The sequence below is a fragment of the Branchiostoma floridae genome, chromosome 15, assembly GCF_000003815.2.
Source record: "Branchiostoma floridae strain S238N-H82 chromosome 15, Bfl_VNyyK, whole genome shotgun sequence".
Lineage (NCBI taxonomy): Eukaryota > Metazoa > Chordata > Leptocardii > Amphioxiformes > Branchiostomatidae > Branchiostoma > Branchiostoma floridae.
In genome coordinates, this window is record NC_049993.1 from 11,940,303 (window position 1) to 11,967,365 (window position 27,063).

Sequence of the window (27,063 nt, forward strand, 5' to 3'; positions counted from 1 at the left end):
CGAATCGGTGTACCTTTCCTGCTCTCCAAGCTGTGGTTAGACGCCGGATGTTTTTAACGTTTTCTTAGTCGTTTTAATATCGCCTTGGACAGTCAGAAAAAATGACAACGTGCCCGGCCCGATAAAAACGACTAAAAAACGCTCAAAAACACCCGGAGCCTAACCTCTGCTTGGAGAGTAGTATGGTTACTCCAATTTGTACACCATTTCTAGATACTTAACTTAAGCGTGAAAGACAGTGATCGAGGTTTGAACTTTACTTTGTAGTGGTATATGATGAGTTAGCTTTTAGATAGATTTTAGAGCGCACGTGGCTAGTTCTGTAGCATTACGTTATCTGAGGCTTCAAGCAGATGTTGGGGAGAAAGGTTTTCTGAGTGGCGGCCAGGCTTCTCTGACGGTCCCTTATCCTATATAAGCAGAGAAACAGTTTAGTAAAAGGTAAAAATGTTAAGGAAAAGCTGATGATGTCCAAATACATCTTTAAGGTACTCATTTATGTGCGAAACATGATGTATACATGATTGTAGGTGGCGCTTCAATGGGCGGACATGGTGTTACTTGGGCTCCTCACGCGGCACCCAAAAACTCATTCTTTTATGGTTACCACTGTTTGAAAGGTTATTGTAAATGTATATTAAGGTGTCTGGACCTAGTAAAATAAACTTTCACAGACTTTACAATTAACCCCTTTGTATATTCACATTTAACAAGTTTGGACTGCATACCCTATGAGAGCCCAAGCTGCAGTACCGCTCCCGGCCGCGCTCTGAAAAGTGGCTAAAACGACCGCCAAATTGCCAAATTTCCGTGTTTTCGGGAATGGGGAAATGGTGAAAGGCTCGCAAAGGGGTTTTATCTTTTACGTTTTTTTTTTTGAGTTTGCAACCATTTAAAACTAAGAAGGACAATATTTAAAAGAAAATTACAAACAAAACCATCTGATTTTAGGTCATAAATCACATGTTTTCTTAGAATTTACCAATGGAAGTGGCCGTGTGTAGCCTGTCGCGTTCTGAACATCCAAACTTCAATTCTTTTTTATAAAATTAATGTGTGTTCTCATCAGTTTTTTTATAGGTTGCCCAGAGGATGTCGTCAATTGAATGAAGTCATAGCTGACATAGTTGTCTTTGTATTCTTTACTACTGAATTTTCTAAGTTTTAACAGATTTGGAAATATTTTTTTGCGAAAACAGGAACACAGAATGAATGTAACGGGAAAAGCTGATATGAAAGGAGAGCAACATTAACTACAAGATTTTTTTTCTTATGTCTAATTTGTTGACTGCAAAAAAATTCAAAATCAAATGTCGGATAAATGATGTTACGTTTTGTGACAGAAACTGGTAGTTAAGTCTGATGGATAGTGAGTATATCGGGTCATTATCATAACTCATCTGTGACAACTTTGGGTTCTGATTATAGATGCTAGCTTTTATCAATTAGCGTCAGATGTATCATATATAAGGCACATTGATGCGTGTTATGATATATCTGTGTAGTTTTATGTAATGAATAAGCTGTTCAACAAGAAATGTGTATTTCTGTTATTACGGCTGAAGAATAAACCACAAATTAAACTCTCCGTGTCATTCATCATGGCGAAGTCAGTTAAAGACTTTGACAAGATGTTTTGGCTTTAGAAAAACTGTTGCTCGTGAATGTTTCTATGACATGTTACTTTGTCGAAAGACTGTTCTATCGTTGTTTACCTAACTTGCGAACTTGGTGTTAAAAAGCTAGGTGCATCTTTGAAATTCTCGACAATGTCAAAACATCAGCATAACCGTAACTACAATAAACTTGAAGTACTTCACTGGTCAGAAACATAAGATACTTTACTCATCAAACCCCTTGATGCGGAATGTAAATGTATATTTACATTCCTTAAGGGTTTATCTTGCCAAAAATATGTCAAACACAGTTACTAGAAACTGTATTTAAACAAAAAGTATGAAACAATATACTGAAACGGGCTTCTGAATTTGCTATCAGGCACGACTCCGAGAGTTTTACTTGTGGTTTATTTCACATCTCAACAACAGACATATACGTTCCAATAGGAACAACTAGTCAATTACACAAATTACACCTACATGTCATAACATACATATAGAAAATACATATACAAAAAGGTGTCTTACAATAAACACATCTGACTTGATTGGATGAAATCTCGCATCTCTTTGCAGAATTGAACGCCAACTTCTTTTGGATAAATTATAAATTATGATAACTGCATCCACAAGTAATCCACACGACTTACAGTAAGTTTGAAAGAAAAATTGCATCTATTGATCAACAAACAGTCATCAGGATCCCGTTTTCTTCGTTCAACGTCTTCTTGTTTCACAAAATAGAAATGTAATTTTGATGTGGTAGCCCTTCAGAACGTGAGTGTAGAGGGCATGTACATAAAATTTCATTCATTCAGTCATTCATTGTGCACTCGACTACTTCTATTGCTGTAATTATGTCATCTATGACCTAATACCCATGGTTTTATTTGTGAAATTTCTTGAATATTGTCATTCTTAGTTTGAAATGATCGTATTTTCGAAAACAACATCAAATATGCCTAAAAATTGAAACCTCTTTGAGAGTCTCTCACGATTTCCCCATTCCCGAAAAGACGAAAATCTAGCAATTTGACGGTCGTTTTAGCCTCTTTTCAAGAGGCGGTCGGGAGTGGTACTGCAGATTGGGCCCATTTAGGGTATATAGTTCCGACATGGAAAATGTAAATACATACAAGAGGTTAAACTTTAAAACCGTGAAAATTCGCTCAACTTGGTCAAGACATGTTTACATACATCTAGAATGACCTTCAAGACACTAATTGATATAGAAAGGTTCCATTTTAGGCGCCGCGCGCGGAGCCCCTGAAACACCATGTCCACCCGTGGAAGCGCCACCTACATTCATGTACACATCATGTCTTGTATGTATTGAGTGTTTTAAGGATATATATGGGCATTATCCGTTTTCCTTTCATAACGTTGGCCTTTAAATCAACTATTCATCTGCGATTATGGGGTAAGGGACTGCCAGAGAAGTCCAGCCGTCACTCAGAAAATATTACAATCTTTCATCCCAACATCTGCTTGGAGATACAGCCCGATTTTTCTTTAGAAACTTTGGCCTTTTACTTGACTGTTCATCAGCTTCTGTGTGTGATCAGTGTCAAAGATATAAACAACAATGAACAACAGAAAAAGTCTACAACACGTCCTATCTATCTATCTATCTATCTATAACGTTACACGTATATATCAAAAGACTAGGAAAGGCATATGCATATAACGTTATGTATGTATACCAAAACATGCTTTATAGTAAGTTATACCCTTGCAGGAAATATATCTGTCAACGAGTCGGCATCCGTGAATAGTTTCATCAGGTTGGTTTTACACAACCACGGAAGTTACGGTCAAGCAAGGTGAATACAACTAAAACCTTGAGGAACTCCATGGCTTGGGTATGGTATTGGCGCGTCCACAGGCAGGCTTGGGGTCTAATAATGAAAAGTCAAAATTCAACTGGCGTGGACTTTGCAGACGTGAACTATAAGCGCGTGGACTAAATGCCTGCGGACGGCCCACTACCTGACCGAGCCACGGGGGTCCTCTCGACTTACAAAACTGTAGTTGTATTCCACCGGCGTGGACTTTGCAAGGACCTTTTCATACCTTGGAAGTGCTTCTTCTCACTGCAGTTTGTACAAACTCCGCTAGATACCGCTGTGACTATATCAAATAATTGCTTAGAACTTAGGCTGAGTTCCACTTCCACCTCTTTGAATATACCAAGGAGGTTCTTTTCAACCTCCTTAAATATATGTACAATTTTTCTGTCAACAGTTACCGAAGATAGAATTTCCATCTCAGCACCATTCAAGCAAATCATGGAAAAATGGAAATAATTATCTACATCATCATCTTTAATGCAGGTCAGCCCACATAAAAGCATATGACAAATATCATTTTACACTTTTCAATAGACTCACTCCAAATGAATCACACAGACCTTTAGTGTTTTACAAATGTTTTTATTAGTTTATTCCTGCAGCCTGTGAACAAGTAGTACATCACTGACTGAAGTGTTGAGAAGGACAGCGAGATGAGAAAGGCATCTAAGATTCTTCACTGGGTCTCAAGGCATCGTCTACAAGCAGCTTGTGAAGAGACAGAGAGCAAGGTGTGGTACCTATGTATGTAAAGTAGTAGGTGCAAAGAGTACAATACTTGGGCCTGAGAATGTGTTTGATTTGGGTGTGTCTTTCTGGCTATCCATCTGATCTACATGAATGGGGTGAAGTCTGCCATATCTGGTTGCTTTATTTTCAGAAATGGTACCACACCGCACTCTAAACTTGTCTGTGTGCCATCTCTGACATGGTTCTCAAAAGATATATTTTCTCTCATGTAGATGTGTCATGCACCTAAGCAGCAGATTTTGATATACAATGTATTAGTCATTGGATAAATGACATGGTATATTGTGCAAATATCAGTCTATTGACTACTTCTAGTTATACATTAGTGCTATCTAAATTGCTTGAGTACAGGTGCAGAATTGGAGTTTTTGTCTTGTAAGAGTAGGTGTCTATCCTGGGCATTCACACATTTTTAATACATTTAATGTAAAGCTTCTCAAAGAAAATAATATACTATAAGTATGATACTAAACAAGTTTGTCAAAGAAACAATATACAGTACCAAATATACATTGTACAGTCTACATATTGATAGTACTCAAAGACAAATAATCTTGAAGGTAGAACTTGACATACTTAACCCTATTTTAGTACCTAATACATTTGTACCTAATACATTTGTATTTCCTTTTCATACATGGGTATTTCCCTACCAATATTTCTTGAAATCAGTATATGATTAGTAATACTAAAGCATATGGAAAATCAATCAAAAGGGTACATGTAAATACAAATGAAGTACAGCTAGTTTTAATCATATGTGTCTTAAGAGCAAAGCATGCCTATTACTCATAATGAAAGTTTGCAAACACAGTCTATGTTACATTTAGCTGCCACAAAACAAAACAAATACTATTACATTTTTGTAACAAACAATAGCTTTCTAATTAGAGCTATCAACTAGTTCTAAATACATGACATTGTATATATACATTGCTTCTTACTGTTTTAGTCAACATGGAGAAGAAAAAGACTTAAACTGGAGTAAGTTCCACATCAAACAAATTCATAACAACAACTTGCAAGAGATGCACAATATTATGCAACATGCGTGATATACAAATGTATTAAAGCACATACTAATTTATTTATCAGTTAGTATTTAGTTGGTCCAGTAGTATTATATACAATGGGAATGGAAAGAATTCTGATTCAAAAATCATATCCTTAGGTTTTGACACAAATGGAAACAATAAACATAAATCATAACAGAACTCACAGCTGTATAACAGGAAACTTTCAAGAATCTATTATGACAACTGTCTGTAGCACACTATACTAGTAAATTGTGAACAATGAATAACGTGAATTACAGACTTGAAAAGACACACATTTGTCAAAACCTTCTACATTTTGTACCATCAACTAACCTGACACATATTCAATTTGCTGATGTATAATGTACCAGACAGAAGTTTATATGTCATAAACAAATCTCATCATAAATCATACCTGTACCTCAATATACAATATAGACTCCCACAGGGATAGGAATAATTCACCATGATGCCATGGATGGCCATACTAGTATACATGAACCTGACCTGTGTTTGTATTACTGGGTACTAGTCATACTATATTCCCATGTCAAAAGAAAAGACCCCCCCTGAAAAAAGGTTTCAATGGGTTTATCCTTATACTACAGGAGTGTGGGACACTGTTTGCATGGATCGTTCCAATGTTTGTACTTTCAAAGGTATTACTCTTGGACACAACATTGTGTCAAAAGAAGCGTCCATAGCAGTTTATAGTGTCACCATAACCATTCATCCAAACCTTGAAAGATTGAGGCATTTTCCCTTAATCATTCGGCTGACTTAGAGCTAATGAAATGCTCTTGCTCTCAAACATTTGTATCTACAGACCGGAGTTCTATTAGAATTGCAGTGAAGTCTTACATTCTAGGCACAGTTAATACTAGTAAATCCTTAAGAAACTTGTTGTGATTCCATGAATTTCTGCATAGTTTAGGGGACTGCACATTCCAGAAAGGTGCACAACAGACAAAATGTGGAAATGCAAAAATTTGACCAATGTATAGACACGCTCTTATTGGTTGAGCTGCTAATTTTGATTGACAGTTCAGATTGGTCTATTGTGCAGAAGTTTTGACAGCCCCCAGTGCAGGCACGATATATTACAGCTCTCTGGCTACCTCACTGCATAGGTGATCATGAAGTTTGCTGTTGTGTGCAAATGTGTGTGACAGTTCTGAAGGCAACGTTTCACTTCCCTGCCATGTATAAAGGCATCTATTGTCTTCCTGGGCTGGACCACAGTCTACACTGTCGTCTTTCTGTAGCCAGTAACTGCATCTCTGTGCAGAAAAATTCATTTCATGTAACAAAGGAAACATTTTTCCCTAGGAAAACATCTAGGCAACCAAAAGAAGCATCTACATCTATGACTACAGTCTACAGAAACTACAAAATACCACACAGCAGTATTCTTCTAATGATATCTTTTTGTACAGAAAAGCTTGTTCTACAGCACATATACATGTCTACTAGTTTGCTGCATACTTCTAGCTTCAAACTTCACTATAGCTGAACTCTACTTATTAAACTACAAGTGAAATTCTACAGAAACTACAAAATACCACACAACTGAAGAACACAGCTGCAGTATTCTTCTAATTATCTTTTGGTACAGAAAAGCATGTTCTTTAGCACATACATGTAGTATACTGCATACTTCAAGCATCAAACTTCACTACAGCAGAAGTCTACCATTTCACGCCACAAGTGAAACTAACAAGTGCATGTACAGGCGGTGCGGCACTGCAAGCTGACATACATGCACCTCACCTTCGGGTGTTCCTCATTATGTTAATGATCCGTTTGTCGTTGACCAATGGCATGAGTCGCTCCACAAAGCGCCGGTAGTTCCTCTCGAGCTCGTGCTGGTACTCTTTCTGATCGGGGCCGATCAAACTGCGATTCTTCTTCAGGGCATCGCTACATCTAAACAAGAAGACAAATGAACAACATGTTGGTCTGCAATATTGAAGGATTTTTACTTCCAGATAGTCTTTTTGTGAATAGAAAATAAAGATTATAAGGAGAGGTCACATATTAAACATTTTACCTTAAGCTTGTCCAAAACTAAGAAGAATTTTTTTCAAGATGAAAGTGCAAAGTTTCGCATTCATTGATAATGCCAATAAAATATGACACTATTATCTAATCATATTACTTCAAAGGCAGGGAACACGAAAAACACATGTGGAACCCACTTCTTAGAGAAGTCCTTGAAACAGAGCCTGAGTTTGTTGTAGTGTTTGGCTAGAGACAAGTCATCAGGCAGGTCGGTCAGGAACGCAGTGGCCACCTCTAGAGGGCCCTGTGGAGGCAGAATCACAGAACTGGTAAACCATCATGGACAATCATACAGTTCTGTACTAAGTCTTGAAGTTGGCAAGAACAAACTGACTTACACAAAATGTTTTGGTAAATGGCATACAATGTAGTACATGCACACTGCTTTTTTGATGTTTGGTTGCACTTTAGTATTGTATTCCCTAATTGGCCTTCTACCCCTATAAACATACATTGTAAAATGTAACATCAACTCTTAAAATGCCACTAGATACCATGGCCTTAAAAGAACAGTAAATCTATATAATTAAAGAGATTTCTTAATACAGCATCAGTAATCCCCATGGTACACCCACAAATATCCAGGTGTTCAACATGTTCTTGAGACAGTCTCCAAAACAGGACCTTGGGGACCAGGGTAGCAGGACCAAGGGTAGCCAACAGAGTTTACTTTACACGTAGCAGGAATGCAGGCATATTCTATCTAGGGTATCCAATACACTTATCAGTAGCTGTCCCAAGTGTTTCCCTACCTGGTTCACAGTAGTACCAATACACCCCTGCAGTACCATCTGTAGCATCTTGGGGTCGGCAGGGTCCTGAGTTGTGGCCAGGAACAACTCTTTTGTCTTCTTCTGGATGTCTTCTATAGCAACCTCAACTGGAGTCAGGACAATCTGGGCAAAAATGAAACAAAAAAACAAACTTAAGTAAGGTTCTAAACAAGTTTTATGAGACAAGGGTGATATAGGTGTGACTATTGTAGAGGGGTCCTGGTGCATCCACCTTCCATTTTGTTTTCAAGAATTTAAAATGAAAATGGTGCATTCTAAGGTATCCCGAGGGCCAAAATTACTGTCAGAGAGGTCAGGACAGATGACTGTGACCACAAATGACTTAGTGACATCCCTGGTCAATCAGAATTTCATGCTTCTCAGAGGACCTACTCCCCAGTGTAAGGGTGTCTAGACTAAGTGCATCCAATTTATTGTTATTTTAAGAAAAGTGCATCCAGATGACACCATAACACATGCCTCAGGCTAAAAGCCTGTTACACGTAAATGGCTTAGCATGCCCCTCCCAAACCTCTTTTGATAGGTGTCAGGAACTTTATACCTCCACCCTGTAGATGACGCTGACTCTGGTCTTGACATAAGGAAAGGCGTTGGCAGTGGTGAGGATGGTTTTCCTCTTGTACTGTTCCGTCAGCTCTCCGTGGGCGCGCCCGTCCTTTGTGAAGGGTGTGGCGAACATGAACCGTCCTGTGGTACCAAAACAGAATACTATCATTAGAAAAATCTAAAATAGGCCCTCACCAATTCTTGGATAAAAGAAAAATAAAGCTAGACTGTAAAATCAATAAGATAATGTGTGAGAAGCCTGCATTTTGGTACAAACAGCATCAGATGGTGATTATAGGCAGATGCTAAATAGTTTTCTCCTCAGCCCTCTTGACAAGATTTTTGCTTCAAATTCAATATGCCAGAGAAATGATAATTGGTACTTCTTAACTGGTTTTGCAAAAGGAACACTATTACAGGGAAAAGCTTTAAATTCAAGAGAACTCAATACTAATATCACTCAATAGATCCCCATGCCTAGATCCCATGCTCTATAGGAAATCATTCTTTTTTATTTCAACAGTACATATCATAGCAGGTACAGTACAAGGCCAGATTGTAACTGTGATGTGATACATTCTTTTTTTCAGTATTACATATTATTTGCATGTACATGTTTTGTATGAGCCGTTCTTCATCTTTATAGTGACAACAACACGCTCCTGTTGATTATGATTAAAAATGATAATAGAATACTCATAGATATGATAAATTTAACCTTTTTTGTGCCCAAGACATTAGAATTAGTAGAAAGTAAAAGACAGAAAAATGACTGACTCAGGTTGTAGTTCTTGTCGAAGTATGAGATGCGATCCTTCATCTCGTACAGGTCGAAGTACGGCTCCACGTAGGTGAGCTGGATGTACGCCTTGTTGGGGTGCAGTCTGGAGGAGTCCACAGGGCTGGAGTCTTTGATCACCTCCACCAGATCCTGGCCAAATCTGTCTGCATAGAAACTCTGCAGGGACAAACACAAAGAAATAACAGATGTTAAGATCTTACATTTACCGTGGGTAGGAAAATCAGAAACTCCTCACACATCTAAAAATCATTGTTAACAACATTTTGGATGCAGCAAGCAGAAATTCCAAAACATCTTTTGTACACCATCATATCAAACTATAATTCTTTGTAGTGTATACAACCAGAATCCCAAGGGTTCTTTTTTATTTACATCAAAAATACTACTCTCCAAGCAGAGGTTGGTGGGAAAAATCGTGACCCATTCCTTTCATAATTTTTTTTTTGACCGGCCTTCCCACCAACCTGGTGAAAGGAAAAGGTCACAATTTTTCCCACCAACCTTCTGCTTGGAGAGTACAAAAAACCTCGTAACACGTAATGATATTACAGTGTATATGGAAAATTTTTACACACATTTGTACATGGATTTACATGATACAAAGACTGCAATGGTCACACAAATGTATATATGGACATGTGCATCACTTGGATTGTGTATTTTGTAAGTACACAGTACATAAATATCTGCCAGACAGTACTGTATCCATTCCTTATGAAACCTTACCTCCAGCCTGTGTGCGATCTCAGGGAGTTTAGTGATGGCCGGCTCCTTGTACACAAACTCCTCCCCGTCCAAGTCTCCAAACTTGCTGCCATAGAAGCCCACTCGGAAGAACGTGCCGAACATTCTCTTCCCAGCCTGAAGAAAACACAAGTGGCAAGGTGGTCTTGTAGTTAGGGCTAATGAAATAGAATTCATTTGTATGAAAGTTCTGGGTTTGGATCCCAAGCAGTCTCCAATGTTGTGTTTTTGGAAAATGCCTCTCAGCTGGGACATAAAGTCAGAGGTACAATGTATGTTATACCTAAAGAGGATTTACCACTTGCACGTGAGGAGTGAGTGAGTTAGATTCTGTATTGGGGAAAGTACTGCTACTCTACTGCAATTCTATATTGTTACAGCCAAATGGTGTACTTAATGAGTGCAATGAAGATAAATAAAAACAATTATGATACTACTACATGTAGCTCTTACCTGGTCCTGTTTGATAATCTGTTGGAAGGCCTCCTGTAGTTTACCATGGATGGTGGCCAGTTTCTTGTGGCTCCTCTCAGCTTCGTGGATGGGGATCAGGATCTTATAGGTCTCATTCTGGGCCTCGTACATTTGAGCCTTCAAAAAATACATCGTACAATATGAAAAAAAATTCAGTGTATTTTATTTGCAGCATTGCCTACTATCTCTTGCCAATTCCTTGTTTTATGCTTAGTAAAATATCTATCAAAGACACTACCTGTTTAACAGTTAGATTAAAAAAAATTTCAAAACAACTCAATGTACAATGTATCAAATGTTTCCCATTATACATTGCAATGTACAAAAAAATGTAGTACATGACAAGCAAAAAAATCTAACGTATAGCATAAAAATTTTCAAGCCAAAGTTGCTCCTTCCAAACATACATGTACATGTACACAACAAGGGCAGGTTGCCATAACTTTGCTTCAGTAATGCTTTACTTTCACCTGTAAAACTTAATCCAAACCAATCAACAAAATATTTTTGTTCCACCTCTTTGTTAACTTCTTCTTTGCCTTGAATCATTTTTCATTCATCAATGTTCTAGGCCTGAAAAGACTTAAAATTAAACTTCACACATGTATACTAAATGATAAGACTATTCTCACCATAGAGAAGGCATAGGCAGCCTGTTCCAGCAGCCCCACCAGCCCCAGCTCTGTGAAGTACTTCCCTGTACAGATCCCCTCCTCATCTGGGGATACCACATCATCTGATACTGCACTCTCCTCAAGGACATTGGACGAGATATTCTGCAATGTGCAATAAAGTACAATAGATGTCTACAATATCAAGGAAGCTCATCTACAAAATATATGCTGGTAATGATGATTAATAGACTAACTTAAAACATCTGTGAATAGTTTCATCATGTATGTCACTGAATAAACAGACTCTTTACAAACAATCAACTGTACTTCCATCAACATTTCAGTAACCGTCTGTCACCTTCCTCTGGGTAACTCTGGGTGACTGGTTCACATTGCACTGCAGCTATAGGGGTCACTGCTTACAGATGTGGTTCCACATGTAATCATTTACATAATATACAGAGATTATCAACAATGCATTCCCAAACATAAAGGAGTGTAATGTGTTCCACATACCAGTTAATTCAAGTCAATTAACATTAATAACGGTGCAACAATTTTCATCTACTGTACTTCTTAAGAGTGTGGTCTCCCCAAAATAGCTAAAGCTTAGGTTGGAACCCTTTAAAAGTTTCTACTTTGTGCAGTTCAGCATCGGAGTTGCTAAACTGAGGGTGTCTGAAGGTTTCTGTCCAATACTGGATGAATAGCTACATATCAGATATCAAGCCAGGCAGGTAAGTTTGCTGCAGTTTTTGCAGATTCAGCAAGGGGGCATACCTGGAAGGAGACACAGCCAATGGGCAGGTAGGGTTTGTCCTCCAGCATGTTGAGATATTCAGCCACTAACGCTGCAGAGTGTACCAAACACTGGGCTGCCTCTGCATGGTTTCCTCTCTGTGGAAAATATGTTGTACAGGAATCAGTAGCAGAAAAACATATGTCTCTGGTTTGGTTAACCATTTACCAACAAGCCAAAGACCTGAGAGTGCAGTAATATACCGGGGTATTTGTATTCACTTGTACTTCAAATGCTGATGACTACCAAGAAGATTGGATACAAAAACAGAAAACAGTTTACACGATAAACATGGAAATATTTAACAGCTATTGAACCCTTGAAAAGTTTTTGTTGCATATACAGACTGAGAACAATCCAACATGACTACCTCTGTATGCTTGCCAGCCATGTTCTGTAGCCATGTCAGCCTGAGATCAGGGGAATTCTGGTACCTGCAGGAAAACAATAAAAGTACAACTGTCAGCAAAGCTCTAAAATACACAATAAGAAAAAATCTCAATGACATGGTCAATCTTTGAGCAAAAGAAAAGACCATGACAGACATAAGCAATGATTTCTTGTAAAAAATGTCAATAAGGAGAGTTGAAGAAAACACAGAACAGTACACAAGTACTGGTACGATGTGGAGCCTACCCCTTGGCTATCCTGTACATCAGGTCCAGTAACATCTCAGGGTCCTCCTGAAACTCCTTCATCTTCACTGTGTCTGACAGGATCATGTGCAGATTAAACACCAGGTCTCGCACCTGCAGTCACCATTGTAACATAAACACAAACATCAGCACAGTGATCATGTGCAGATTAAACACCAGGTCTCGCACCTGCAATTACCATGGCAACATAAACACAAACATCAGCACAGTGATCATGTGCAGATTAAACATCAGGTCTCGCACCTGCAATCACCATGATGGTAACATAAACAAACATCAGCACATTACAGCGAACATGTGCAGTTTAAACACAAGGTCTCGCATCTGTAACCACCATAGTAACATGAACAAACAAACATCAGCATGTTGAAGTGAACAAGTTTTTTGTCAAAGGTAAGCAGTTTAAACATGAGTTTTTACACAAAAAGTATTCATAATTTTCCAAAATATTACTTTATTGTGGAACAAAAACATGTATTTTACTGGCCGCTACAGACATTCTTAATGCTTGGACTCAACAGAGAAAAAAAAAAACTGACACAAAAATGGTTACAATGATCAGATGTCCCCAATGCAGAGGTGGCCACTATCACAACTGTGATCTATACGAGAGATCGCGATGATGTCACAGTGACGCAGTGGTAGGCAAAAAGTAGGTGTTTGGCAAACGATTAATTTACATATTAACCGGTAATTTGATCCGCTAATTTAAATGTCAATTTTCAATCCAATCTGCTGACGTCCTGGTAGGCACCAACCGCCGAATACCCCGCATATAAACAACAGTGATCACTCGTATAGAGACACACATACACAAGTACCTGTTCAGGAAAGGTGGTCCCCTGTAGTTCAGCGTCCTCCTGAGCGTACATGAGGATAGTCTTGAGTGACCTGCGCAGGTACTCCTCATTAAAGGACTGGGAGGAACCCACCAGGGACGACAGGGACATCGTCACCTGCATCTTCACTCGGGCAAAGTTCTGGGAAACAAAACAGCAACAGGGAATGATTAAACCATAAGCTTGAGTGGATATGCTTGTAAGATCACTGGAATGAATCTACCAGATGATTGGGGAATATTAAGAATAATATACATACGTGTATAGTATATTACATATCATACCAAACACAAAGTCTGCTTTGGTTGACACAAAGCTTTAGTTTTACACTTGTCTGTATGCAGAGAATTAAGTCAAAGGACTGATTGACACACAGTTACACAATAGTTAATTGTGATGAAGTGCATGTATTAGTATAGAAAAAGGAAATTCCTAGAGATAAAGTAACATCAGAAGATTAGAGTCCAAAAGTGATATGTTCATGATAACCATGGAAAGTTGCATAAAATGATAGAAACTTTATATGACTTTAGGTTAATAATTTACCTCATTATATATAGCCTGATTTAATCTCGCTTATAGCAGCCCGCCCAACATCCGCCAGCCTCCTAGGGGAGGGGCCAGTTACAAACCTGGACAGCAGAGTTTGTGTCACACAGACTACATTACACCATACAAACATAATACAAAATACAAAAGGCAATATTTCAACTGTTTGACTCACGTTTCCAATCTCAAAGTTCTGTCTCATGAGCAGGTAGAGTGAGGCGCTGGAGTGGGAGCGAGTGTTGCTGATACAGGAGCTGCAGTGTCGCAGCAGCCGCAAGCACAGGTCTGCACACTGTTCTGTCTCCTCTTCAAACAACAGCTCTGGGAACTACACAACATGTATGGAACCATGTTAGATATCACACAGGTACACACACAGTTCTGTCTCCTCCTCAAACAACAGCTCTGGGAACTACACAACAAGTATGGAACCATGTTAGCTACGATCACTAAGTGTTGTATACAATCACACCAGTCTGCACACATACCTCTGGTATTAAATATCACACACTGGTCTGCATTGTTCTTCAAACAATAACTCTGGGAACTACATGTACAACATGTACACAACACATATGGAACCACGTTAGATATCATCAGTAATATATTACACACACCAATCTGCATACTCTTAGACATGTTCTTGAATCTTAAAGTTTTTAATTTCTCAGTTCAACATCATTATTCAAAATTTTAGAACCAATTGCAGAAAATAACATTGGCAGTGAGTAAGTTGTACATACATATAGATTAAAATATCAGCATTTCACCTTGAAGACAATGGCTCTCTGAGTTGCAAACAGGTTCTGCAGCACATATGTGCTCTGGTTACAGGCCAGGGAATGGAGAAGCACCCTCAGCACACTGCCCAGGAGACTCTGTAGGGAGTCTGACACCAGCACAGTCTGTACGATCAGCTCCAGGGTGTCCAGGATTATCATGTTAGCCTCGGCTGCCAGGTTACCCTGCATGAAGGCCTGACTCTCTGTGTCCCTCGGTCTGTAAAAAAAATCATGATTTGTATTTGTAATGTCTTCAAGGGGTCCTAGCACATATCCTTGGGGAACTCAACATCACTTTTTCCTTTGTGTATGACTTTTGTGTTTACAACTTTTACTCAGCTCAAACTACTTGAAATACACATAGTACACCTTCATATTTGTTTACTAGTTAATCTACAGTGTGCAAACTTAATTCATGATGTACAGCTTAAATGGTCAGCTGCTGTGGGCCTTCATGATTGTCCTCTCAATGACAAACAGTTTTAAAAGTGGTCCAAACATGAATCCTTGAGGAACACAACCATTATGATACAGCTTCCTGTCACAGATGATGACTTTTAACATTGCATTTTTTTACCCATCACAGCGATGAAATACATGAAATACATCCAAACTTTGCAAAGTAAATCCACAAAATTCAATACATTTTTACAATTACAAACATTCTATCCTTTGCTCTACATCTTTATCAGTTCCTCAGTACAAACCTGTCTGCCTGTTCTGAGAGTTCCTTCCAGTGTGTGAGGTCCTTCCTCCACCTGAGGCGTGTATCAGCAGCCATGCCTCCAGCAGTGGGAGAGGTCACTCCAGCTGGGACTGTAGGTTTGTTCAACAGATTAAAGCAGACACATTCATACAGATATCAGACACATTCATACTGTGATATGCTCAAATTAATTGATGCTGTGATACACAAAATAATGTAATATATTGCAGATTTTCAACTCTCATGCTCACAGTCCTTTGAATCTCAAGAACAAGACACAAAATACAAACAAGAAACTTGAAGAAAGATATTTGAGATTATACAAATTGTAGACACTACTTCCAACTTTGAGAGCTAAAAAACTTTTTATTCTTAGGCCTGGTATAATGGATCACATATTGCAGGTAACAGGCTGTTCACTTAGCCCTGAACAACCTTGACTTGACCTTGTGCTCATCACTAAGACACCCACCTCCCAGTCCGCTGACTTTCCTTCTCATCAGCATCTCGCTCCTGGCCCCGACTCCCCCCAGGATGGCCTCCTCAAGACGACTCTTAACGTCTTGAGACTTCTTGAAGGAGTGTGAGGACAGATTCTTCAGTTTCCTCTTTCCCTGGTTGTGGATAACAATACATGGACTTGTGTTAAGATTGGAAGAATATAAATGTAGGTACAGATAATACTACAGCTGGGACACTGTTAGCATTGTTTGGTAAACTTCTGTACTCTTTCCCACAACTGCTTGGGTATCAATCATGCAAAGGAAGCACTAGGCTATGTAAATCCGCATTCTTACAAAGCCGGTTTCTTAAAAAAAACATGTTGTATACATTCTGTAATCCTTACAAAGCAGCTGCAAAAGGAGCAAATCTATGCAGTAGACTGCACAAAAAATAGCAGAAACATATTCTTATGTCATATTGAATGCCAATGTGAATTCCAAGGTCATAGAAGAAGATGTGAAATAACAAAAATGAAGAATCTATTGTTCGGCATACCATACCTTAGTCATTAATTGTTCAACCTACCTGACCACTTAGATTTTATAATAACTTTTTGTGGGGGCCAAACTTTATTTTATTTACATGCCCTCATCAGTTTTGGGGTTCCAAAGGATATCATCCATATAATGAAATCAACAGGGCCTACATGACCGTGCTGCTTTGTTGGCAGACTTTTTCCTAGCACTAGCGTTGATGGTGTTACACAGAACACAAAAGTCCCCTTACCCTGTACTCGAAGCATGACACAGCGACCATCAGCACCTCCAGCACATGGCTGAGCCTCATGAAGGGCATCTCCGACCACCACAGTCTGAGGAAGGGGCGGTCCAGGTTCTTAATCACCCACAGGAAACACATCAGCAGGTTACGGGTGCACTCCTGGGTCAGCTGGGTAGATGAGCGACTCTGGAAGAAAAGACAATTAAACATTAAAAGATAGACTTTTGCTACCTTTTCTTTCTTGTTCCTTGCTGGGCACTTCCTTGTAATCACTTTGTCCAGTATCAAAGACTTCAATACCAACAGAAGTTTCACCTGTCTGGTGGCTTGACAATAAAATTAACCACACATCAGTATGACACACCAGCTATGTAGTACACAAAACTACCTGTCACACCAAACATTAGCAAATCATAACTGTCTAATAAGGATTCCCCTACTGTGCTTGTTGGCAATGAGATATATTCTAAAACTGTTCTAGTAAAAATATTGAACTTTTAAACACTGACATGGGCAACTTGGCTTGTGAAAGCAATACAGTAACAAGATGTTTCACCCTTGCAGAGAATCTTTCTGACATTTAAGTTTGTCATATTGTCTCTGGCTGGTAGTTGTTCCTATACCTGTTGTCCCATAGTGTCTAGTGAATATGACGACGCTGGGCGGTACACTGACGTCCCTGCTATCGCCATGGCAACAGATTGACTGATGGGTGCGGGCTGCTCCTCCTGTGCCTTGTTGTTGTTCTTCTGTTCCGTGGTCCCGTCGTTCAGCTGGGTCAGGCTGTCCAGCACGATCCCGATGACGGGCAGGTAGAGTTTGGCCACGTGGGAGCGGATCTCGGGGTCGGAGAAGCGAGGGTCGCAGTCGTGGCTGGCGATGAGGTTCAGCACGGCGTTGATGGCCTGGCGGTGGAGGTTCTGGTTCCTGAAGGAGAACAGGTGTTAACACAGGGTCGGACAAATCCATTTGCCTGATGAAATATAACTGCTGATCGGACAAATATGAAATTGGACACCTCAGTGAAGCTGTATTCAAATCTACGGATTGATTTCCAGTGAAAATATAATATTGAAATAAAATCAATGTGTTATATGTTGAAAAAGGTTAGACATATCCAGGTAGTGAGATACGACAGATAGCAATTACTCAAGCAACTGGATATGATTTGGGAAACGGTTAAGTGTTGAAATCACGATCCAGACATTTGGCTGTAAAGGGATTTTTTCTGCAATGGAGAACAAGTTAGCCTTGTGTAAATCAATGGACATATACTCACTCCCCATCTAGAACCACTGACAGCTCTGACAACAACATGCCCACAGGGAAGTGCTGCTGTCTGAACTCCACCGACAGTTCCCCCACCGCGCCCTTGTCTGTCACCGTACTGCTCGAGATGTACGAGCTCTGCGATGTCGAGCTGGAGATGGACGGGCACGGGGATGCGGGACGGGAAGCCGGCGCGATGAACGGGAGATTCAGCACGACAAAGTGCTCGTGGCTGCAGATGATTCGTAGGAACTCCAGCTTAAGTGTGGTTAAAGTCGTGGAATTGGCCAGCGAAGCAATCTTTCCTGATACCTGGTAAGGACAACAAGCTGTCAATTACTTAGAAGTAACAACTGCTGATGCAGCTGAGGATAAGGCATTTCACAGTTCTGTGTATGCATGTGCAGTGCTGATGAATTATGGTCTAGGTCAAAGTTCAAGATCTCTTTGCTAGCGAACAATTTCCACTTGTCTAGATGCTTTTGCAAAAACGCTGCTGCCCTTACGGGTACTGCACTCTTTTGTAAGGACTTTTCTCATTGCTTAAAGCTTCTGTCATCTTGCAAGAACATCTAGACAAGTGAGAATTGTTAACTGGCAAAGGGACCCTGAAATTTGACCTACACCACAATGCAACATGACTGCACATGCACTCAAAACTGTGAGATGGTTTACAGGCTAACCTTATCAAAAGGATGATTAACAAGCAGCGAGGATAGAAAAAAATAAGAAAAAAGAAAGAGAAATCACAGGACTGACCAGGAGACCATTGCTGAGAGCGAAAATGTGAAAGAACATGGAGAGAGAACAGAGCTAAAAACAGAAACAAAGACACACATAATGTAAACAGTCAACCAAAGTCGTACATGAACATTGCACATACATGCGCTGTAGGACTTACATTCTGAAGATAAATATTACATATCTGATACTGTAACAACAAAATATACATGACAGTACAACAATTGCTTACAATGTTTACTACAGACAGTGTATGATACAGGCCCCTCCTCTTTTGATACCTTGTTACACTTGCTCACATAATACAATGTCACATATGTACAATGTAAAATTTGATGTACAGTTTACAATGTAACATGAACACCAGATATATGTTTGGGAATACATACAAGATAACACTGATCTACAATTCTCCAGAATTAAATAAGACACTAGATGACACCTTAATACACCTAAGTCCTACCTGTTTACAGTAAGTCTTGATGAGATTAAAGACGAAGCCCCTGTCCATGAGTGACAACAGGTCAGTCAGAAAGAATGCCAGGCTTGCATTCAGGTGCTGGATCAACTGTAGATCCTGAAATGGAAACATTTTCACATTTTATGTAAAAAGGACACCACAAAACTGATGCTTTTTGTGAACATGTTACTTTCACCTGAAAACCTTGTACCAATGGAAACCCTTCTCCAGCATGGTACTGTATGTAGTAAACTTTGAGGAAATTTTGATAAAGACATGGAATCATGCATCATACAGTGACACATGTCTTTGTCACCAATTATTACATGTTAGTCACCTTGAGTCCAAGAGTGGACTATGTATCCTTCTGCTTCAAATTCAAGCCTTTTCATTCAACTGACTTAAGATTATATTGTCTTATAGTACTTCTATCATAAGAGAGAATCAAAGACATTTAGGAGGCCAAATTTTTATTGTCAAAATGGCATGATTCCAAAAGACAAGCATAGCAGAAACAGTAAATGACAATGTGGTAAATCTAAGATTGCAAGATTTTTGCTTGCATTTTCTGGACACTACATGTAGGTCCATACACTGGTTGTGCAATTGGTTTATTGTCGGACTACTTGCAAATTATGATTGCAAGTTTGCAACCATCTATTTTACAGGAAAATTTGCCTATTCTTTATTTAGTGAACGCAAAAATGTGTAGAAAAGGCATGGACTGAGCAGAAGGATGAACATCCCAATATGATTGTGTTGATTTTGTCTCACGCTATAATAGTGATCAGGGTGTGTCCTTTGTAGTATTGTCTCAGCCTGGAAAATACACATGTCATGTACAGTCACTGTAGTTTGAAGTTCCAATCATAGACAAGTAGATTACATGCAAATATTTGAAAAGATTTGAAAATAATATATTTATATTATCTTATAGCTCTCATAAAATCTGAGGTATTATCCACCATCACAGCCACTTCCCTGTGTTTTCACAGACTTCATTTACATCACAGTAACTGTAATAAGCCCAGAAAAGTTTACACGATTTTGTGGTATAAAAGCAAAGTCAAAACTCTATTTATCATTAAGCATACTCCTGACCTTGCTGTATCTGGCGATGATGTCTCCAGTCATCATACCGATCAGCGCGGACACATCATCAAGAAAACGCTCAGGGAAGCGCATTTTCCTGGGCGTGTCCAGCTTGTCTGTGGCAGCCAAGTACTGTGCCATACTCTTCACCTGTATAGACATGAGAATACATTAGTAGTAGTAGATTGGTTTATTCACTCAAAAATTTGGACATTAAGCCATGGTCCACTGTTCATTGTGCTTGTTGATAAGACCAAGCTGACTTTCCTCAGTACATTGTACAATGCACCTATAAATAGTATCTGTCTTCTCTGTCATGACCAGTTCAAGACTAGCTCTTCAGTGAGAAAGTCTGACTGACAACTGCGGGGATATCGATGCAGGTGACAATTCATAATTATCATATAGAACATGCCAAAACCTGGATATAGCTATAGCTTAACCTTTACAATGATATAAACAACTTACATGTACATGTATGTGCCTAAACATATCCAAATGTAAACTTAGTTCACTGTTTATCTTAGACTTTTTTAGAATAGAAAAAGGTATTACTCACCATTAACTCAAAGAAGAACCATGAGTGCGACAAGGCCAGCTCTCTCACAGAGCCACTCGAAACTACCCACTGTAGGGCGAGCTCCTCATGGAAAATCTGTTAAGATTGAAACACGATTAAAATATGTAATATCAGGATAGAAGCCATTTGGGACTAAACTATATTCAACTTCAGAAGTCAGGTGATTTGTCCTGTGTGCTTTCAGCATAGCTATTGTAAGAACGGTAGCTACACTATCATTCTCCTTTTAAATCTACGTTTACTTTAAGAGCACGATCAAATCCTCATATGATTGTCATATGAACACTAAACAATCGCATTCTTGAGATAGTCATACAAATTTCAGCTGTATCAAAAATTCCGTCTTATATCCTAAATGGTTTTGTCACATTCCTGCTTGAAAAAAATACGACAACAAAAGCTTACACTTAACTACTACTAGTATTACAAATGTGACTACACTGTAAGGAAGTTCAATATTGATAAACATATATCAACTAATAAGTGTAGTATGATCTCACCTTCTTGTTTGGCAGTCTCCCTCCCAGCCCCTCCACCTTGGGGCTGCCCTCAGCCATGGACTGTCGGAAACTGGCCCGCAGCTGGCTCCGTTCTGATTGGCCCTGAAAGTGCCATCAATCAAAATGAAATCATGTCATTGGTCAGAACCTGTAAATGTCACTACCATTTCATGTCTAAGAGAGTCTATGGCTATTAGAATGATGATATCAAGTCCCTACCTCTGCAAATCTACTACGCAGAGTAATATAGTGATAAAAAAAGCTGCTGATAGAAAATCATTGTACTTAATGTTTGCATCAAAAAGAATACACAATGCAAAAATAAAAGTTAGCAAAACACCTAAAGATAGTCTATGATAAAAGCTCTATTAGTATAATAACACATCAACAAAGAAGCTATATTGCTACATGTAAGTGTTAACCACAGAACTATGACCAAAATGGAAATGATCTGTAGTTTTGGTAATAGAAATAAAGAATTGCAAAATGTACATCAACATATTGGTACTCATGTATTCTGTCGATGTCACAGAGGGATCATTAATGTAGGAATCTTAACAGGACAGGGCAGCTATATATTGCAAGAGAAAAAAAGGACACAACATATTAAGCTTCCTAAAGATGCACTACATAAAGGTACGAGATGCCACCCCAGCTGGAAATATTACCCGTCGTTTCCGAGCTCTTCTCTTTTGAGGAGTCTGTAAGCATAGGAGCAAACAGAACAGAAAAGAACAAAGTACAGAATAAAGAACAAGGTTAAGAGTCAAAAGCAGAAAAAAAATACAGAAAAGCAAATCAAGAAATCAAAAAGAAGGAATGGTTTTTCACTTTCTCCCTTTGTATTTGCTGATTATGAGTCTAATTTTTTTACTATTATAGTTAGCAAAACATATTTTGTTGTCATCTACCAAATAATCATTGACAAGTTAGGGTGTTAGGAATACCACACAAGAAGAAATGGATGTGTGCCAAAAAAAGATGTAGATGTAATAGTAATGTTAGATGTTAGTAACATCCACACACAAATTTCACATGTTAGTAAACCCTAGTAAAAATTTCAATGCCATATTTTTTCTTTGGTGCCATGAATATTGACTAAGTCCTATCTGGCCGAAATACATTCAATTTAATAAACTGTGTATAGCAAATGTAACAGCTCCATTAACAGATGCACAAAATATTCTTTGCACAGCACGTAAAGTTTCTAACTCATTGTGAACATTTTTCCATCATGAGAATGGTATGAGAATGATCACTAGTGTCATACTCTCATGCCAGGAGCACTGCTTGTAGGTCAAGCAATGAGCCTGCCATACTAGCCTGTGTCCTATTCTCTTGTTGTATAAGCACAACCAATGACTAGCCAATCATATCTCTGCCTTCAGTGAAGGGGCAATGTGATTGGTTAGCAACCTTCCCTCCACCAACAAGAGGGGGAGTATAATGTGGTAACAAGTGGCAAATGGCAGGCTGGTATGCCAGGGTTGTTGCTTGACATATACAAGCGGCTGACCAAGCATCAAAGGAAGATTAGTATGGAAACTGAGTTATTAGAAGAGTATGGAAGGAAAGACAACCCTTAAGACCACTTCAGACAGAGCACCTGTGAGTACTGTAACGTTCCCCGCCGGTCTGTGAACCTTGCGCTCTGAGACCTATCCAGCATAAACCCCTACATACAGCACACAAACAGCAACAGAAAGAAAATCAAACTAAAAGGCCAAACTACTATGAGCAAAAACAAATGCAATGCAAACAAATGAAAGAGACAATTAGAAATTGTGACATGCTTATGTTTATCTGCATAAAATAATAGAGCTATCATGATAATTCTTAGCATAATTTGAAATCATATATAACTGAAAAGTAGCACAAAGAATAACTCAATATAGTCAACTGAATATTTATAAGCAAAAAATAATGTTATGATGGCTCAGCTAGAAACAAAAATACATTTCTATATTGACACTGATGCTTGTTCAGCCATTTATCTTGGATGAAGGTTAGACATTCAGGTAATAAGATACGCCAAAAAGCAGTTACTCAAGCAACTGGACATGATTTTGGAAATGTTTGACTGTTTCTTTTGCATATCAATTCATAGCTAGGAGACAAAAATCCTCTCCAACAAGATTTCTCCATTGTCACTGACGAAAAACAACGGATTTTGGTTTCATAGAACTTGATGTATGATTATGTGAATGAAGTTGATTTGTTTTCTGTTGAACTTAATATATTATTTATGTTCGGGGTTCTCCCCCCAGGGGGCTTTGAAAAACGCCGTCAGGCGACATGCTCTACCCTGGTTAAATAAAGAACAAACAAACAAACAAACAAATGTTGTGTAAAACGTCTGACCATTTCCAACATCATATCCAGTTGCTTGAGTAACTGCTTTTTGGCGCATGTATAATACTGATCAAGTATGGTAACATTTAAACAACAGAAAGAATACTGAGAGTAAAAGTCTGTATTGTTACAGCTACTCCTCCTGACCTTGCCAGTGATATCTGACACTTCCTCATCAGGGCTGGGGGTCGCTGTCAGGTCAGGGTCACTGTTACTCAGGTTGCGGTGCTGCGGCATCAAGTTGAGGCTCTTCGGACGGGTCATGCCCGAGCGACTGATGGTGGCATAACTTCCTGGCCCTGCCATGCCGCTAGGCATGTTGCCGGGTGAACTACCTACAGAAAATGACAGAGAATATTACAATGATTTTCTTACATTTTAGATAACACATCACATTAATCTATGACATGAACTTGAAACTAAAAGGTACACGACCAGGGCTGTCTCCAGGACTCATCCCTCTGACCCAGGATGGAACTTTGCTTGTTGGGATGGAAATGAAATATTACCCCATCCATCCCAAAGATCTGAACTTCATGAGATGAAATTGTTGAAAGTCTATTTTCATGAGCTCCAAATGACATGCTTAATAAGGAAAATCAACAACATGGGGTCCCAAACAATGAGTGGGACAGAAAAAAAAGCTGGAGACAGCCCTCACGGTAGAAATTATGGTTTGCTGAAAATGTCCTGTCGTATCTGTCCTTGGTGCTGAAATCACTAGTTGTAGTTAGTGATACAAGGTACACAACAGAGAGGATTACCAAACCCAAAGTTACATGTGCCCTCTTCATCATACCAGCCAAAACGTTGGCAAAAGACTAGCATGAAACACACCGGAGCACATGGCAGTGACCTATGGGGGAAACTGTTCTATCTGTCAACCTAGGCAACAAAGTAGCGGGAGGATCTAAGACCTAAGGTAAGGTGATCTGTACCTGGAGAAATGGACTGGTCCACTTGTGGCGTACTAAAGACGTAGGAGATGTACGATGCCAGGAGGGAGTTACGCCCATGTGCATCCTGGGAGTCCAGCATGGTGTGCAGTCTGGCCACGATCTGAGCCATGGCCTCAAAGGACGACTGACCAACATTCACTGGAATAAAACAATTTGATAAATACATTCATATTGCAAAATACTCTCTGATATACATATTTACTTGTATGCCCCAAAACAAAGCCACTAGCATTTCAAACGAAGAGGACTTAGGCTGTGCTCAGATTTTTTAAAAATCCATCAAACTTTAGCTTGACTCTGTCTACCTATCTGTCCAGCTATGATAGGAGGCCTGACAATGAGACTGATATGTTTGTCCATGAGACACAAGTAGAGGAAAGTGACGTGTGACTCCAGGATGAGACACATGTAGAGAAAGTGACCTACCTATCTGTCCAGCTATGATGGGAGGCCTGACAATGAGACTGATGAGTTTGTCTAGGATGAGACACATGTACATGTAGAAGAAAGTGACCTACCTATATGTCCAGCAATGATGGGAGGCTGGAAAATGAGACACATGTAGAGAAAGTGACCTACCTATCTGTCCAGCGATGATGGGAGGCCTGACAATGAGACTGATGAGTTTGTCCAGGATAAGGTAGAGGAAAGTGACCTACCTATCTGTCCAGCGATGATGGGAGGCCTCACAATGAGACTGATGAGATTGTCCAGGATGAGGTAGAGGAAAGTGACCTACCTATCTGTCCAGCTATGATGGGAGGCCTGACAATGAGACTGATGAGTTTGTCCAGAAGGAGACACATGTAGAGGAAAGTGACCTACCTATCTGTCCAGCGATGATGGGAGGCCTGACAATGAGACTGATGAGTTTGTCCAGGATGAGGTAGAGGAAAGTGACCTACCTATCTGTCCAGCTATGATGGGAGGCCTGACAATGAGACTGATGAGTTTGTCCAGGATAAGGTAGAGGAAGGTGACCTACCTATCTGTCCAGCTATGATGGGAGGCCTGACAATGACACTGACGAGTTTGTCCAGAATGAGACGGATGTAGAGGAAAGTGACCTACCTATCTGTCCAGCTATGATGGGAGGCCTGACAATGAGACTGATGTGTTTGTCCAGAAGGAGACACATGTAGAGGAAAGTGACCTACCTATCTGTCCAGCGATGATGGGAGGCCTGACAATGACACTGACGAGTTTGTCCAGAATGAGACGGATGTAGAGGAAAGTGACCTACCTATCTGTCCAGCGATGATGGGAGGCCTCACAATGAGACTGATGAGTTTGTCCAGGATGAGGTAGAGGAAAGTGACCTACCTATCTGTCCAGCTATGATGGGAGGCCTCACAATGAGACTGATGAGTTTGTCCAGGATGAGGTACAGAAAAGTGACCAGTGGTTCTGGCTGGGCCTGACTGAGGGCCTGCACACTGTTCTTCAGCTCCTGCTCCAGGTTACTCTCCTGGATGCGCACCTCCCCGATCCTGGTGGGTAGCACACGGTTCGTGTCCTCCACAGCATGGCACAGGCTCAGGAACTTGTCCAGGAACGGGTCCTGGGGAACAGATGAACATTCCATAAATTTGTAGATGAAGGTTAGATATCCAGGTAATAAGATACACCATGCACCAGTTATCCAAGCAACCAGATATGATTTTGGAAACAGTTGGAAATTTCAGGTAGCATTCAATACTTTTCATCAGTAAATTCCTTTCCTGGTGATTTTATTTCAAGGGAGTTGTACATGTACCTTGCACAGTAGTAATACATTGGCAGCACTTATTCAAGCTTATTCGCAATGCAGTAAATTTGCAGTTAAGAGATCACAGCAAAAATCACCCCCCAAAAAATTACTTTTGTTTTTTTCATGGTTTGAAGCCTATGTTATGTAAGTACAAAATAAATGTACCTGTGTATGGACTGATGACACAGCATGTAGGGTAACAGTGAAGAGTCCCTTGTGTCCATCAACCCACTTCATTCCTGGCAGCTGCACCTGTATGGGGAGGGGTATCATCATTAATTTCTTTTGGTAAATTTTTACTATATATATATGTCTTTTGAAAGAGATGTACATGTGCTGCAATAACTTATTCGCATAGCATGAAAGCCTTTTGAATACCATATCATTATATTTTGCTTGTTTGAAAGAAAAATTGTAAAAGAGAGAACACTTAAATGAGCTCTAGAAGAACTAAGAACTCAAGACTCTTAGCTAAATTGTCCCAATTTCACAACAGAATAGATTTTGAATTTGG

General features: G+C 39.5%; 1 protein-coding gene across 9 annotated transcripts in view; it reads right to left on the reverse strand.

Moving 5' to 3' along the window:
- Positions 1 to 4,035: 4,035 nt before the first annotated feature.
- LOC118431774 (dedicator of cytokinesis protein 7-like) overlaps positions 4,036 to 27,063 on the reverse strand; it is a 37,238-nt gene continuing 14,210 nt past the window's right edge. For 5 of the 9 annotated variants that reach the window (XM_035843091.1, XM_035843098.1, XM_035843096.1 and 2 more), the window contains 31 exons: positions 26,715 to 26,801; positions 26,123 to 26,360; positions 24,779 to 24,937; positions 23,988 to 24,175; positions 23,095 to 23,163; positions 22,157 to 22,189; positions 21,489 to 21,590; positions 20,968 to 21,063; positions 20,418 to 20,558; positions 20,091 to 20,135; positions 19,320 to 19,433; positions 18,126 to 18,427; positions 17,470 to 17,773; positions 16,853 to 17,032; positions 16,095 to 16,236; positions 15,624 to 15,732; positions 14,905 to 15,133; positions 14,310 to 14,462; positions 13,568 to 13,726; positions 12,727 to 12,839; positions 12,461 to 12,524; positions 12,072 to 12,188; positions 11,310 to 11,453; positions 10,657 to 10,794; positions 10,186 to 10,320; positions 9,435 to 9,615; positions 8,653 to 8,798; positions 8,070 to 8,213; positions 7,455 to 7,561; positions 7,027 to 7,182; positions 4,036 to 6,536 (listed from right to left, as the gene is read on the reverse strand). In XM_035843091.1, the coding sequence (XP_035698984.1) occupies positions 6,500 to 6,536; positions 7,027 to 7,182; positions 7,455 to 7,561; positions 8,070 to 8,213; positions 8,653 to 8,798; positions 9,435 to 9,615; positions 10,186 to 10,320; positions 10,657 to 10,794; positions 11,310 to 11,453; positions 12,072 to 12,188; positions 12,461 to 12,524; positions 12,727 to 12,839; positions 13,568 to 13,726; positions 14,310 to 14,462; positions 14,905 to 15,133; positions 15,624 to 15,732; positions 16,095 to 16,236; positions 16,853 to 17,032; positions 17,470 to 17,773; positions 18,126 to 18,427; positions 19,320 to 19,433; positions 20,091 to 20,135; positions 20,418 to 20,558; positions 20,968 to 21,063; positions 21,489 to 21,590; positions 22,157 to 22,189; positions 23,095 to 23,163; positions 23,988 to 24,175; positions 24,779 to 24,937; positions 26,123 to 26,360; positions 26,715 to 26,801 (4,332 nt within the window). In that variant the 3' untranslated portion in view covers positions 4,036 to 6,499. The remainder of the gene's footprint in view (positions 6,537 to 7,026; positions 7,183 to 7,454; positions 7,562 to 8,069; positions 8,214 to 8,652; positions 8,799 to 9,434; positions 9,616 to 10,185; positions 10,321 to 10,656; positions 10,795 to 11,309; positions 11,454 to 12,071; positions 12,189 to 12,460; positions 12,525 to 12,726; positions 12,840 to 13,567; positions 13,727 to 14,309; positions 14,463 to 14,904; positions 15,134 to 15,623; positions 15,733 to 16,094; positions 16,237 to 16,852; positions 17,033 to 17,469; positions 17,774 to 18,125; positions 18,428 to 19,319; positions 19,434 to 20,090; positions 20,136 to 20,417; positions 20,559 to 20,967; positions 21,064 to 21,488; positions 21,591 to 22,156; positions 22,190 to 23,094; positions 23,164 to 23,987; positions 24,176 to 24,778; positions 24,938 to 26,122; positions 26,361 to 26,714; positions 26,802 to 27,063) is intronic. The other 4 variants (XM_035843099.1, XM_035843095.1, XM_035843094.1 and 1 more) reach the window with 3 other exon arrangements.